This window comes from Anser cygnoides, unplaced genomic scaffold, assembly GCF_040182565.1.
Source record: "Anser cygnoides isolate HZ-2024a breed goose unplaced genomic scaffold, Taihu_goose_T2T_genome scaffold_43_1, whole genome shotgun sequence".
NCBI lineage: Eukaryota > Metazoa > Chordata > Aves > Anseriformes > Anatidae > Anser > Anser cygnoides.
In genome coordinates this window covers 732,910-748,238 of record NW_027103067.1, presented here as the reverse complement: position 1 = coordinate 748,238, position 15,329 = coordinate 732,910, and the positions used below count along the sequence as shown (strand labels likewise).

The 15,329-nt window shown below is 68.1% G+C and overlaps 2 protein-coding genes across 2 annotated transcripts; both read left to right on the top strand.

Moving 5' to 3' along the window:
- The first annotated feature begins 1,088 nt into the window (after positions 1–1,088).
- On the top strand, positions 1,089–6,432 carry LOC136789212 (integrator complex subunit 5-like). Its single transcript, XM_066989190.1, is given in 15 exon segments — positions 1,089–1,140; positions 3,409–3,490; positions 3,492–4,267; positions 4,270–4,314; positions 4,317–4,469; positions 4,472–4,515; positions 4,518–4,646; positions 4,649–4,687; positions 4,690–4,804; positions 4,807–5,098; positions 5,252–5,471; positions 5,473–5,654; positions 5,656–5,854; positions 5,856–6,272; positions 6,322–6,432. Coding segments are annotated over 15 exon segments (2,838 nt in total). The 3' UTR covers positions 6,415–6,432.
- A 3,177-nt stretch (positions 6,433–9,609) lies between these two features.
- On the top strand, positions 9,610–15,275 carry LOC136789267 (DNA-directed RNA polymerase II subunit RPB7-like). Its single transcript, XM_066989302.1, is given in 10 exon segments — positions 9,610–9,636; positions 10,393–10,410; positions 10,412–10,503; positions 11,027–11,186; positions 13,058–13,108; positions 13,671–13,708; positions 13,710–13,734; positions 13,845–13,916; positions 15,054–15,087; positions 15,182–15,275. Coding segments are annotated over 10 exon segments (516 nt in total). The 5' UTR covers positions 9,610–9,624; the 3' UTR covers positions 15,196–15,275.
- Positions 15,276–15,329: the final 54 nt, after the last annotated feature.

The window sequence follows — 15,329 nt, the reverse complement described above, 5'->3', positions numbered from 1 at the left end:
GCCCCAAAATGTCCCAAAGGGACAAAAATGGCCCAAAACCGGCACAAATGGACCTAAATGGCCTCGAACGGCTCCAAATGGCCAGAAACGGCCACAAAAGGCCCCAAATAAGCCCAAATTACCCCAAAGGTAATTTGCCTAAATTTTGGGGGGGGGGGGGGTATTTATTTATTTATCTATCTATTTATTTGGGGGGGAGGCCTGTGGTGTTTTTGTTTTGGTGTGTGTTTTTGTGGGGCTGTTTTAGGAGGGGGATGTGTTTATTTTGTGGGGTCTGCTTTTGGGTGTGTTTTTTTTTGGGGGGGGGGGGAGCTGTTGTTTTGGTGTGCGTGTTTTTTTCTTTTTCTTGTATTTTCTGGTGGTTTTTTTTTTTTTTTTTGGAGGGGGTGGGGGCTTTTTTGGGGACAGCTATTTTTTTGGGGAGGAGGGCTGTTTTTCTGGGGGTTGTGTTTTTCAGGGAGGGCTTTGTTTTCTTCAGCTTTTGTCTTGGTGTGTGTTTTTTGGGGGTGTGTGTGAGCTTGTTTTGGGAGCCTATTTTTGGGGGGTGTTTTCTTGGGATTTTTTTTTTTTTTTGAGGTGTCTCTGTATGTTTTGGGGGTATGAGTTTTTCTTAGGGGGCTGTTTTTTTGGGGAGGATGTCTATTCTATTGGGGTCTACTTTGAGGGGTGTGTGTTTTTTGGGCGGGGGCTGTTTTGGGGGTGTTTTTTGCTGTTTTTGTGGTTTGCTTTTTGCGTTTTTTATGTTTTTGTTTATTTTTTTTGCTGTTTTGGGGATGGTTTTCTTTTTCTGTTTTGGGGGTGGTTTTTGCTGTTTTTGTGGGTTTTTTTTGCTTTTTTCCGTTTTTTATGTTTTTGTTTATTTTTTTGCTGTTTTGGGGATGGTTTTCTTTTTCTGTTTTGGGGGTGGGTTTGCTGGTTTTGGGCCTTTTATTTTCCCTTTTTTTTTTTTTTTAAAACCGGTTTGATGTTTATGTTCCCGGGGGGAAGCTTTTGGCGGTGACACCGAAAGCTCCCTTCCGGGGCGGAGGGGGGGGGGGCGGTGTCGCCCCGCGCATGCGCCCCGCGGGCAGCCCCGCTCCGGCCCCGCCATGTCGGCGCTCTGCGACCCCCGGGCGCCGCCAGCCCCCGGCCGCCCCTCAGGTACCGGCGGGCACCGGGACCCCCGGAAACCCCGGGACCCCCCGGGGCCCCCCAAAACCCGGGACCCCCCCAAGACTCCCGGCGTCCCCAGAGACCCCCGAGACCCCCCGAAACCTCGGGACCCCCCCCAAAAAACCGGGACCCCCCCCGGACCCCCCGAGTCTCCCCGGGTTCCCAGAGACCCTCTCGGGACCCCCGGGATCCCCCAAAAAACCTGGGACCCCCCGGGGCCCCCCCCCGAGCCTCCCCGGGTCCCCAGAGACCCCAGGGACCCCGGAACCCCGGGACCTCCCCGGGATCCCCCCCAAAAAACTGGGAACCCCCCCGCATCCCCCAAGACCACCCCCGGGACCCCCAGGCCCCCCTCGGGACCCCGGGACCCCCCCAGACCCCCCGAAAACCCCGGGACCCCCGGGACCCCTCCTCAAAGATCGGGTCCCCCAAGACCCCCCCCGAGCCCCTCAGGGCCCCCCCGGGCCCTCTCGGGACCCTCCCGCCCCCTTTGGAGCCCCCCCCCATCGTTAGCCCCTCCCCCTTTATCACCCCCATTCTCCCCCCCTTTTATCCCCCCCTTTATCAGCCCCCCTTTTCCCCTTTCTGCCCCCCCATTGCCCCCCCATCACCCCCCTTCTCCCCTGCCCTTTACACCCCCCCCATTTACCCCCCATTTACCCCCCCACCCCCCCTTTATCTCCCCTTACCCCCCTCACCCCCCCCCTTTGCCCCCCTTACCCCTCTTCTCCCCCCTTAATTACCCCCATTAACCCCCCCAATCCCTCCCCCTTTACCCCCCCATTTATTTCCCCCCCCATTTACCCCCCCATTTATTTCCCCCCTTTACCCCCCCATTTATTTCCCCCCCTTTACCCCCCATTTATTTCCCCCCTTTACCCCCATTTATCCCCCATTAACCCTTTACCCCCCTTTTTATGCCCCCCCCCCCAGCCCCCAGGAGCTGCCCCAGGAGGCGAAGCCCATTAACCCTTTCCCCCCCCAATTAATGCCCCCCATTAACCCCATTTCCCCCCTTTTTTTGCCCCATTTGATACCCCCCATTAATGCCCCCATTAACCCTTTATCCCCCATTTCAACCCCCCCCCAGCCCGATTTCTCTCTCTTTGTGCCCCCAGTCCCCAGGAGCTGAAGCCCATCGACCCTTTGTCCCCCCCTCCATTTTATACCCCCCAATTAACCCTTTATCCTCCCCCCATACTTTAACCCCCATTAACCCTTTATCCCCCCCCTTAACCCCATTTCCCCCTTTTTATGCCCCCCAGCCCCCAGGAGCAGCCCCAGGAGCTGAAGCCATCGACCCTTTGCCCCCTCCCCCATTTTACCCCCCCCACTAACCCCATTTCCCCCTCTTTGTGCCCCCCCCAGCCCCCAGGAGCTGGAAGCCATCGACCCCTTTGCCCCCTCCCCATTTTACCCCCCCCATTAACCCTTTACCCCCCATTATCCCAATTTCCCCCCTTTTCTCCCCCCCCAGCCCCCAGGAGCAGCCCCAGGAGCCGAAGCCATCGACCCTTTGCCCCCTCCGCATTTTACCCCCCCCCCAACCCCATTTCCCTCTTTTCGTGCCCCCCCAGCCCCCAGGAGCTGCCCCAGGAGGTGAAGCCCATCAACCCTTTGCCCCCCACACCCCATATTAACCCCATACTTTACCCCCCCATACTTTAACCCCCATTATCCTAATTTCCCCCCTTTTCTCCCCCCCCCAGCCCCCAGGAACAGCCCCAGGAGCCGAACCCATCGACCCTTTGCCCCCTCCCCATTTTACCCCCCCCACTAACCCCATTTCCCCCTTTTTGTGCCCCCCCCAGTCCCCAGGAGCTGAAGCCCATCAACCCTTTGTCCCCCCCTCCATTTTATACCCCCCAATTAACCCTTTAGCCTCCCCCCATACTTTAACCCCCATTAACCCTTTATCCCCCCCCCAACCCAATTTCCCCCCCTCATGCTGCCCCCCAGCCCCCAGGATCAGCCCCAGGGAGCTGAAACCCATCGCCCCTTCGCCCCTCCCCATTTTACCCCCCTCTAACCCCGTTTTCCCCCTTTTCTCCCCCCCAGCCCCCAGGAGCAGCCCCAGGAACCGAAACCCATTAACCCTTTGCCCCCCCCCACTTTAACCCCCCCCCAACCCAATTTACCCCCTCTTCATGCCCCCCCCCCCAGCCCCCAGGATCAGTCCCAGGAGCTGAAACCCATCGCCCCTTCGCCCCCTCCCCATTTTATCCCCTCTAACCCCGTTTCTTTCTTCGTGCCCCCCCCCCAGCCCCCAGGAGCTGGCCCAGGAGGTGAAGGCCTTCCTCAGCGGCTCGGACCCGGCGCAGGGCACCCCGCTGCCCCCCGGAGCACGCCCGCTGCGCCCTGCGCCTGCTGCGCCGCCTGCCCCCGGCCCGCCACGCCGTCCTGCACCACCTGGCCGGCGTCTTCGACCAGCAGGTCTGCGCCCACCTCCGCCAGCGCGAGGCCCCCGGCCCCGGGGCGGCCGGCGGGGGTCCCGGCGCCCCCGGCCCGCCTCCCGCCGCCCCGCCGGGGGCCCTGGCCGAGGTGGTGCGGGAGGCGCGGCGGGTGCTGGCCGCCTTCGTGCGGGCCAAGCCGGCGGCCTGGGCGCCGGCGGTGGCGGCGTGGGCGGTGGAGCTGCTGGGGCAGCTGAGCAGCAAGTACGCGGGGCGGCACGGGGCGCGGGGGCTCAACGAGCTGCTGCAGCTGTGGATGGCGTGCGAGGCCACGCGGACGCTGATGGAGATCTACGCCCAGTGCCTGGCCGCCCTCATCGGCTCGTGCCCGGACGCCTGCGTGGACGCGCTGCTCGACACCTCGGTGCAGCACTCGCCCCACTTCGACTGGGTGGTGGCGCACGTCGGCGGCTCCTTCCCCGGCACCATCATCAGCCGCGTGCTCTCCTGCGGCCTCAAGGACTTCTGCGCCCACGGCGAGGGGCTGGGGGCGGCGGCGGGGGCGGCTTGGCGGCGCTCGCCCCCGGCCCCCGGCCCCCGGCGGGGACAAGCGGGCCCCAAGCTGGCCTCGGTGGTGGGCATCCTGGGCCACCTGGCCTCGCGCCACGGCGCCAGCATCCGCCAGGAGCTGCTGCGGCTCTTCCACGCCAGCCTGGCGCCGGGGCAGCCGCGGGGGCCGTGGCCTTCCTGCTGCAGCTGGCCCTGCTCTCCCCCCGCTGCTGGGCGCCGTCTCGGCCGAGCTGGTGGACTCGCTCACCCCCCCCGTGCTGGCCCAGCTCCACCAGCGCTTCGCCCCGCTGCCCCGCGACGACCTGGAGGGGCTGGCGGGGGTCCTGGTGCGCCTGGTCTGCCAGACCTCGGCCGGCGCCCCCGCACGCTGCGCTTCCTCCTCGACACCGCCGCGCCGCCCCCCAGCCGGCCGCCGCCGCCGGTGCCCCGCCGCCGCTCCCCGAGGGGGTGCGCGAGGCCTGCGAGCGCCTGGTCGCCCTCCTCCTGCTCCACCTGCAGAAGCTGGTGCACGGCCGGGGGGCCCGGCCCCGGCGTCGGGGGAGCGGACGCCTCCGCCGCCGCCGCCGCCCCGCGCCCCGTCCCCTTCCTGGAGGCGCTGCGGGGCCACGTGCGGGAGCTGTGCCTCGAGGCGCTGCGGCTGGAGCGCAAGCGCTGCCTCTGGCTGCACCAGCTGCTGGGGCTCCTGGCCGTCTACGCCGCCCCCACGGCGCCCCCGACGCCCTCTTCCACCTCCTGGCGCTGGCCAAGGGCCCCGAGCAGCTCGCCCTGGCCGCCCAGCTCCACGCCGTGCTGGCCGCCAGCCTGGCCGACGTCCCCGCCGCCGCCGCCGCCGCCTGCGTCCGCCAGATCCACGCCGGCGCCTTGCCCCCGCCGCAGCTCGCCCGGCTCCTCCGCAACCTGGCGCTGGTGGTCGGCGGCGGCGGCGGCGGTTCGGGGGGTCCCCGCCCCCGGAGGACCCCCTGGGCTGCCAGCTGGGCCTTTCGCTAGCCCGGCACCTCCCGGAGCTGGCCCAGCTCCTGCTGCACCCCGACGCCGCCGCCGCGGGGGCGGCCGCCCTGCTGCTCTGCGCCCTGCCCGCGCCCCGCGGCCTGCGCCCGCTCAGCTCCACGCCGTGCTGCGCGCCGCCGTGCACCACTTCTTCCTCCTGCTGCGACGCCGACGCCCGCGACGCGCGACGCCGCCGACGGTGACGAGGACGACGCCGACGACGCCGCGGCCACCAGCCCGGCCTCGGCGCTGGCCCACGGCGCCCGGCTGCTGGAGAAGCTCTGCGGCACGGGGCCGGCGGCCGCCCGCGCGGCGCTGCAGCTGCTGGTGGAGGGAGCGCTGCGGGGGGCAACGCCGAGCTTTTCGGGGGCGCACCCCCACGGGGACGCCCGAGGACGTCCCCGATGTCGCCGCCGCCGTCCCCGCCGTCGTCCCCGCCGCCGCCGCCTCGCTGCTGGACACCAACCGGCGCTTCGCCGCCGCCGTCGACTTCCCCGGCGGCGTCTGCTCCGTCTTCCACGCCGGCGTCATCGGCGCGGGGCTCAAGCCCCCCCGGCGCCCCCCGGCACCCCCGGCACGAGGTCGCCCGCAACGCCCACGCCTTCCTCGGCCTCCTGCTGCGCTGCTGCCGCGCCGCCGACCCCGCGGCGCCCAACGCCGTCGGCCCCGAAGCCGCCCACGCCGTGGCGGCGGCGCTGGTGGAGGCCGTCTGCCCCTGGGCGGCGGCGTGCGGGGGCGAGCCGGGGTGGCCCCCAGGAGGAGCTGGCCCGCGGCACCACCCTGGAGCGGGACCTGGGCGTCCTGCGGCGCTTCCGCCAGCACCCGCTGCTCTTCCCGCTGCTGCGCGTGGCGGCCGCCGGGCGCCCGGCGGCCTTGGCCCGCTGCTGGCCGCTGCTCAGGGGGCTGCTGGCCACGCTGGTGGCCCACTGGGACGGGTGCCGGGCCGCCGCCGCCGCCGCCTCGCCCTGGCACCTGCGGGCCTCGTGCGCCCTGGTGGGCTGCCTGGCCGAGGGCGCGCTGCTGCCGCCCGTGCTGGGCAAGGCGCAGGAGCTCTTCCCCCGCCTGGCGCCCTTCGAGGTGCGGCTGCTGCTGCTCAGCCTCTGGGGGTACCTGCGGGAGCAGGGGGGCCCCCCGAACGGCAGGGGGGCCCGGCGGCCTCCAAGCCCGGCAGCCGCCGCGCCGGGCCGGGGGCGTTACGGGCAGGGAGCCGCCGGCACCCGAGGGGGATCCCGGCGGGTGCTTGGCCGCCGTGCACAGCGTGCTGCACCGCAACGTCGGCACCCTGGGGGTGCTGGCGGGGAGGTTCCGCACCTAGGGGGCACCCAAAGGGGTCTTGGGGGGGTTGGGGGGGGTCTGGGGGCACCCAAGGGTGCTGCACCACAACATCGGCACCCTGGGGGTGCTGGCGGGGAGGTTCCGCACCTAGGGGGCACCCAAAGGGGGCTGGGGGGTTGGGGGGGGTCAGGGGGCAGCCAAAGGGGTTTTTGGGGGGGTCTGGGGGCACCCAAAGGGGGTTTGGGGGGTCTGGGGGCACCCAAGGGTGCTGCACCGCAACGTCAGCACCCTGGGGGTGCTGGCGGGGAGGTTCCGCACCTAGGGGGCACCCAAAGGGGTCTTGGGGGGGTTGGGGGGGGGTCAAGGGGCAGCTATGGGGGCTAAAGGGGGTCTGGGGACACCCAAGGGTGCTGGCGGGGAGGTTCCGGGCCTAGGGGGGCACCCAAAGGGGGCCGGGGGGGCTGGGAGTACCTAAAGGGGGTTTGGGGGCAGCTATAGGGGGACTAAGGGGGGTCTGGGGGCACCCATGGGTGCTGCACCGCAACGTCGGCACCCTGGGGGTGCTGGCCGGGAGGTTCCGCACCTAGGGGGATTTGGGGGGGGTTGGGGGAGGGGTCAAGGGGTAGCTATGGGGGGGCTAAAGGGGTCTGGGGACACCCAAGGGTGCTGGCAGGGAGGTTCCGGGCCTAGGGGGCACCCAAAGGGGGCCGGGGGGCTGGGAGTACCTAAAGGGGGTTTGGGGGCAGCTGTAGGGGGACTAAAGGGGGTCTGGGGGCACCCAAGGGTGCTGCACATGTGTGCTGCACCGCAACGTCAGCACCCTGGGGGTGCTGGTGGGAGGTTCCGCACCTAGGGGGGGATTTGGGGGGGCTGGGGGGCTGGGAGGGGTCAGGGGGGCAGCTATGGGGGCTAAAGGGGGTCTGGGGGCTCCCAAAGGGGGCTGCACCGCAACGTTGGCACCCTGGGGGTGCTGGCGGGGAGGTTCCGGACCTAGGGGGCACCCAAAGGGGTCTTGGAGGGGTCAGGGGGCAGCTTTGGGGGGGCTAAAGGGGTTCTGGGGGCACCCATGGGTGCTGGTGGGGAGGTTCCAGACCTAGGGGGGCACCCAAAGGGGTCTGGGGGGCTGGGAGTACCTAAAGGGGGTCTGGGGGCAGCTATAGGGGGGCTAAGGGTGGGCTGGGGGCACCCAAAGGGGGTTTGTGGGGGGTCTGGGGGCACCCAAAGGTGCTGCACCACAACGTGGGCACCCTGGGGGCGCTGGCAGGGAGGTTCCGCACCCAGGGGGGCACCCAAAGGGGTCGGGGGGGGGGGGGGGGCTGGGGGCACCCAAACGTCCCTTCGGGGCTGAGCGCACAGCACCGTGCTGCCTGTAACACTTGCCTGTGTGATTGTGCCTGGTGACCCCATAATCCCATACAAAACCCGGTAATCCCATTAAAAAACCAATAATCCCATGCAACGACCCGATAATCCCGTACAAGAACCAAATAATCCCGTACAAAACGCGATAATCCCACACCACGACCTGATAATCCCGTACAAAACCCGATAATCCCATACAACGACCCAATAATCCCGTACGAAACCCGATACTCCCATAAAAAACCCGATAATCCCATACAAGAACCCGATAATCCTGTACAACGACCCGATAATCCCATACGAAACCCGATAATCCCATACAAGAACCCGATAATCCTGTACAAAACCCGATAATCCCATACAAGAACCCGATAATCCCATACAAAACCCGATAATCCCGTACAAGAACCCGATAATCCCGTACAACGACCCGATAATCCCGTACAAAACCCGATAATCCCGTACAACGACCCGATAATCCCGTACAAGAACCCGATAATCCCATAAAACGAGCCCATAAATGATCTGAGCATTCCGCCTCCGTCTGTGGGGTCCGTACGGGGACGGGTCCCGGCTCTGAGCCCCTCGGGGGTGGGGGCACCCAAAGGGGGGGGGGCGGGGCTGGGGGCACCCAAATGGCCCCCAAGTGGCTCCTGGGGGCACCCAAAGGGCTCCAGGTGGCACCCGGTGGCACCTAAGGGCACCCAGATGTCACCTAAGGGCACCCGGTGCCACCCAAGGGTGCCCGGTGGCAGTGACCTAAGGGCACGCGGAGCTGCCCGGTGTCACCCGGTGTCACCCAGCGCCACCTCTCATCACCCGGAGTCACCCAAGGGTGCCCGGTGTCACCCGGTGCCACCTAATGACACCCGGTGTCACCTAAGGTCATCCAGTGGCACCCGGTGTCACCCAGCGTCACCTAATGACACCCAGTGTGTCCCAGTGCCACCCAGTGCCACCTCTCACCGCCCGGTGTCACCCAGTGCCACCCAAGGGCGCCCGGTGGCAGGTGCCTAAGGGCACGCGGAGCCGCCCGGTGTCACCTAACGGCACCCAGTGGCACCCAGTGGCACCTAACGGCACCCGGTGTCACCCAAGGGTGCCCGGTGTCACCTGGTGCCACCTAATGACACCCGGGGTCACCTAAGGTCACCCAGTGGCACCCGGGGTCACCTAAGGTCACCCAGTGCCACCTCCCATCACCCGGTGTCACCCGGTGTCACCCAAGGGCGCCCGGTGGCACCCAGGAGCCGTCACCCTGGTGTCCCCCGGTGTCCCCCAGTGTCCACCAGTGTCTCCCAGTGTTCCCCAGTGTCCCCCCCCCCCGTCTGTCCCCCGGTGTCCCCGGGGCCGTCCCCGTCCCAGTAAAGGGGTCCCGGTGGTGCCCGGAGGGGTCCCGGGGGGGTTTAATGGGGTCCGGGGGTCCCCGTGAGCTCGGGAGGGGTCCCGGCTGAGCCCGGGGGGGTCCCCGGTGAGGCGGGGAGGCCTCGGTGCTGCCCGGGGGGTCCCGGGGGGTTTGATGGGGCCCTGGGGTGGGTCCCGGGGGTCCCCGTGAGCCCGGGGGGGTCCCGCTGAGGCTGGGGGGGGGCCTGGGGGGGGCCCGGTGCTCCCCGGGGGGCTCCGCCTCCGTCCCGCCCTCCCCCCGTCAATCACGCCCGGCCGCCCAATCACCGCGCGCCTCCCGCCCGCTGGCCCCGCCCCGCCGCCCGGGCAGCGCCGCGCATGCGCACTCCCCCTCCACGCCGTAGAAGGCGGGGCTAGCGGCGGGCGCCGACCAATCGGAGCCGAGCGGGGCGGGCTCCGGGCCAATCAGAGCCGGGCGGGGTGGGCGGGGCGGGCGTCGCGCTTCCGGTTTGGCGGCGGCGGCGGCGGCGGCGGCGGCGGGAAGATGTTCTATCACGTGAGCGGCGGAGCCCGGCACCGGGGGGCGGGGGGGCACCGGAAGGGGCGCGGGGGGGATCGGAAGGGCTACGGGGCGGACCGGAAGGGGCACGGGATGAACCGGAAGGGCTACGGGGTGCACCGGAGGGGTCACGGGGGGCACCGGGACGGGCGGGGGGATCTGTAAGGGTCACGGAGGCACCGGAGGGGGTACGGGAAGGGTCCTGGGGTCACCGGCAGGGTCCCGGGGTTACCGGAGAGGTCCCGGGGGGCACCGGACGGGCTACGGGGGGCACCGGGAGGGTCCCGGGGGCACCGGCAGGGTCATGGGGGCTCTGTGAGGGGCCCGGGGGCGCGGGGAGGGTTCTGAGGGGCACCGGAGGGGTTCGGGGGGTACCGGGACCCTCGGAGGGGGCTTTGGGGGCACCGGAGGGGTTCTGGGGGGCACCGGGGGGTACGGAGGGGTACGGGAGGGGTCATGGTGGCACCGGGGGGTACGGGGGGCACTGGGGGGGTCTGGAGGGCACCGGGACCCTCGGGGGGGCACCGGGGGGCTTTGGGGGCACCGGAGGGGTATGGGAGGGGTCATGGGGGCACCGGAGGGTGTACGGGGGGCACCGGGGGGTTCTGGGGGTCACCGGAGGGTGTACGGGGGGTACCGGAGGTGGTCTGGGGGCACCGGGAGGCTTCTGGGGGGCATCGGGAGGGGGTCCGGGGGGTCCGGGAGGCTCCCGGTGGGGTCCCGGTGCCCCCCAACCTCCCCGTTCCCCCCCAGATCTCCCTGGAGCACGAGGATCCTGCTGCACCCCCGGTACTTCGGGCCCAACCTGCTCAACACCGTCAAGCAGAAACTCTTCACCGAGGTGGAGGGCACCTGCACCGGCAAGTGCGTGGCCCCCCCCCGGGCCCCCCCGTGTCCCCACGCCCCCGGTGTCCCCATGTCCCCCCCCCCAATGTCCCGTGTCACCCCCTGGTGTCCCCGTGTCCCTGTACCCCTTCCACGTCCCCCATTGTCCCCCCGGGGCAGTGTCCCAGTGCCCCCCGGTGTCCCTGTGTCCCCCCCCGGTCCCAATGTCCCCATGTCCCCCCCCAGTGACCCCCCATCACCCCCTGGTGTCCCCATGTCCCCCTGGTGCCCCCGGGGCAGTGTTCCTGCCCCACCCGGTGCCCCCACACCCCCCCGATGCCCCCCCGTGTCCCTGTACCCCCTGGTGCCCCCCCCGGTGTCCCCACGTCCCCCCGGTGTTTCCACCCCCCGGTGTCCCCACGTCCCCCCCCCCCAGTGTTCCCCCATCACCCCCTGGCGTCCCCGTGTCCCCCCAGGGCGGTGTCCCAGTGCCCCCGGTGTCCCAGCGCCCCCCGGTGTCCCCATGTCCCCCCACCCCCCGGTGTCCCCCCCCCCCCCCCAGGCACGGCTTCGTGATCGCGGTGACGACGATCGACAACATCGGGGCGGGCGTCATCCAGCCGGGGCGCGGCTTCGTGCTCTACCCCGTGCGCTACAAGGCCATCGTCTTCCGGCCCTTCAAGGGCGAGGTGGTGGACGCCGTGGTGACGCAGGTCAACAAGGTGACGTCATCGGGGGCGGGTGACGTCATCGGGGGGCGGTGACGTCATCAGGGGGCGGTGATGTCATTGGGAAGCGGTGGTGTCGTTATCGGGGGTGGGGATGGGGCCGTTGGGGGGGGTTGTCATCGTTATGGTGGACGCCGTCGTCACCCAGGTCAGCAAGGTGACATCATCGGGGGTGTGACATCATCGGGGAGGGTGACGTCGTCAGGGAGAGAGTGACATCATCACTGAGGGGCGGTGACATCATCGGGAGGCAGTGGTGTCATTGTTGGGGTGGGGATGGGGTCATCGGGGGGCTTGTCGTCATTATGGGGGGCGCCATCGTCACCCAGGTCAACAAGGTGACGTCATCAGGGAGCGTGACATCATCAGGGGAAGGGTGATGTCGTCAGGGGAAGGTGACGTCATCAGGGGCCTGCGAGGTCATTCTTGGGGTGGGGATGGGGTCGTTGGGGCGGGGACGTGGTCATCGGAGTGGGGGTGTGGTCACTGTGGTGGGCGCCGTGGTGACGCAGGTCAACAAGGTGACGTCATCGCGGGGGGGTGTGACGTCATCAGGGGCGGTGACGTCATCAGGAGGCGGTGGCGTCGTTATTGGGGTGGGGATGGGGTCATTGGGGCGGGGATGGGGTCGTTGGGGGGCGTTGTCATCGTTATGGTGGACGCCGTGGTGACGCAGGTCAACAAGGTGACGTCAGCGGGGGGTGGTGACGTCATCAGGGAGAGGGTGACATCATCAGGGAGGTGACGTCATCAGGGGACATCATCAGGAGACTCCGAGGTCGTTATTGGGCTGGGGATGTGGCCGTTGGGGTGGGGATGAGGCCATTACGGGGGACGCTGTGGTGACACAGGTCAACCAGGTGACGTCATCACAGGGAGTGTGATGTCATTGGGGGAGGGTGACGTCATCACTGAGGGGCGGTGACGTCATCGGGAGGCGGTGGTGTCATTGTTGGGGTGGGGATGGGGTCATTGGGGGGGGGTTGTTGTCATTATGGTGGATGCCGTGGTGATGCAGGTCAACAAGGTGATGTCATCACAGAGGGGGTGATGTCATCAGGGAGGTGGTGACATCATCACTGAGGGGCGGTGACATCATCAGGCGGTGACATCATCAGGGGGCTCCGAGGTCATTATTGGGGTGGGGATGGGGTCGTTGGGGCAGGGATGTGGCCGTTGGGGTGGGGGTGAGGTCATTACGGGGGATGCCGTTGTCACCCAGGTCATCAAGGTGACGTCATTGGGGGGTGTGACATCATCGGGGAGAGTGACGTCATCAGGGGAGGGTGACGTCATCACTGAGGCGGTGACGTCATCGGGAGGCAGTGGTGTCATTGTTGGGGTGGGGATGGGGTCGTTGGGGAGGGGTTGTCATCATTACGGGGGACGCCGTGGTGACGCAGGTCAACAAGGTGACGTCATCGCAGGGGGTGTGACGTCATCAGGGGGTGGTGACATCATCAGGGGCTTCCGAGGTCGTTATTGGGCTGGGGATGGGGTCGTTGGGGCAGGGATGTGGCCGTTGGGGTGGGGATGAGGTCATTACGGGGGACGCCATCGTCACCCAGGTCATCAAGGTGACGTCATCGGGGGTGTGACGTCGTCGGGGGAGGGTGACGTCATCACTGAGGGGCGGTGACGTCATCGCGAGGCAGTGGTGTCGTTGTTGGGGTGGGGATGGGGTCGTTGGGGGGGGGGGATGAGGTCGCTGTGGTGGACGCCGTGGTGACGCAGGTCAACAAGGTGCTGTCATAGGGGAGGCGGTGACGTCATGGGGGGCGGTGATGTCATTGGGGGTGGCGACGTCATCACGGGGGTGGTGACGTCATCACGGGGGTGGTGACGTCATCGTGGGCATGCCGCAGGTCGGGCTCTTCACCGAGATCGGGCCCATGTCCTGCTTCATCTCCCGCCACGTACGGGGGGCGCGGGGGGGACGGGCCGGGGGATGGGCACGGGGGGGGGGGGGCACCATGGGGGGGGAAACAGCAGGGGGTGACTGGGGGGGCGGGGGGGGCCACAGGGGTGGGGGGGACAGAGGACAAGGGACAAGGGGGGGACACAAAGGGGGGCACCGTGGGGAGGGGGGTATGGGGGGGGGACACCGGGGGGGGCGGGGGGGGTCTGGGGGATGGGAACGGGGGGGGCATGGGGACGGGGGGACACGGGGGGGGGTGACACGGGGGGGGGACACCGGGGGGGGCGCTGGGGGAGGGGGGGACACAGGGAGATGGGGGGGCAGGTGTGGGGGGGGACACGGGGGGGGGGGGACGGGTGGATGGGGGGGGTGACGGGGGGGGTCACGGGGGGAGGTGACCTTGGGGGGGGTCACGGGGGAGGTGACCTTGGGGGGGGTCACGGGGGGGGAGGTGACCTTGGGGGGGGTCACGGGGGGAGGTGACCTCGGGGGGGGTCACGGGGGGGAGGTGACCTCGGGGGGGGGGGCCGGGGGGGGGGTCATTCTGTCCCCCCCCCCAGTCAATCCCCTCGGAGATGGAGTTTGACCCCAACTCCAACCCCCTGCTACAAGACCGTGGACGAGGTGCGGGGGGTCACGGGGGGGAGGGGGGGGGGGTCACGGGGGGGAGGGGGGGGACACGGGGGGGGGGCACCCCGGGACCCACGTGACCCCCCTGCCCCCCCTCCCCCCAGGACATCGTCATCCAGCAGGACGACGAGATCCGCCTGAAGATCGTGGGCACGCGCGTCGACAAGAACGACATCGTGAGTGGGGCGCCAGTACAGACCAGTATGGGCCAGTATAGACCAGTATGGGCCAATATAGATTAATATAGGCCAGTACAGACTACTACGGGCCAGTACAGACCACTACAGGCCGGTACAGACCACTATGGGCCAGTATGGACCACTATAGGCCAGTGTGGACCACTATGGACCAGTATGGACCACTATGGACCAATGGACCAGTATGGACCACTATGGGCCAGTACATGCCAGTGTGGGCCAATACGGACCACTATGGGCCAGTACGGACCACTATGGGCTGCTGGGGTCCCAGTACAGGCCAGTATGGTCCCCGTAGGGTTCCAGTATGCCTTCAGAACGGCTCGGTATATCCCAGTGGGGTTCTGGTATGGCTCCAGTACAGCCCAGTATGGCCCAGTGGGATCACAGGAGGGTTCCAGGATGGCCCCAGTACAGCCCTGTATGGCCCAGTGGAGTCCCAGTATGGCCCCGTGGGGTCCCAGGGCAGCCCTGTATGACCCCAGTATGGCCCAATGCAGCCCAGTGGAGTCCCAGTATGGCCCCAGAGGGGTCCCAGTATGGCCCAGTGGGGTCCCAGAGCAGCCCTATATGGCCCAGCAGGGTCCCCAGTGCGGCCCCAGTGCAGTCCCAGTAAGGTTCTACTGTGGCCCCAGTCCAGCCCAGTATGGCCCAGCAGGGTCCCAGTATGGCCCCAGTGCAGCCCAGTGAGGTCCCAGAGGGGTCCCAGTGGGGTCCCAGCACAGCACAGTATGACCCAGTGGGGTCCCAGTGTGGCCCAGTATGGCCCAGCAGGTCCCAGTATGGCCCAGGGAGATCCTATTGGGACCCTAGTATGGCCCAGTAGGATCCCAGTGTGGTCCCAGTATGACCCAGTGGGATCCCGTTATGGCCCAGTGGGGTCCTATTGGGGTCCCAGTACGGCCCAGTGGGGTCCCAGTACGGCCCAGTGGGGTCCCAGTGTGGTCCCAGTACGGCCCAGTGGGTCCCAGTATGGCCCAGTGGGATCCCAGTGTGGTCCCAGTACGGCCCAGTGGGTCCCAGTACGGCCCAGTGGGATCCCATTGGGGTCCCAGTACGGCCCAGCGGGTCCCAGTATGGCCCAGCAGGGCTCAGGCTCCTTCTCCCCGCTCGCAGTTCGCCATCGGCTCGCTCATGGACGATTACCTGGGTGAGCACCGGGGGGGGCCGGGGGGGGGGGGGGGGGGTACGGGGCCTGCCCCCCCCCTCGCCCCCCCCCTCACCTCCCTGCCCCCCCCCCCCAGGTCTCGTCAGCTGAGCGCAGGACGAGGGACGCCACGGCGGCCGTTTTGGGGCAGAAAGGCCCCGTTTCCAATAAAATCGGGTTTTTTTTGGGCCCTCCCGCCTCCGTCTCGCTCTTTTTTTGGGGGGGGGCGCGTGGAAAATTAGGGG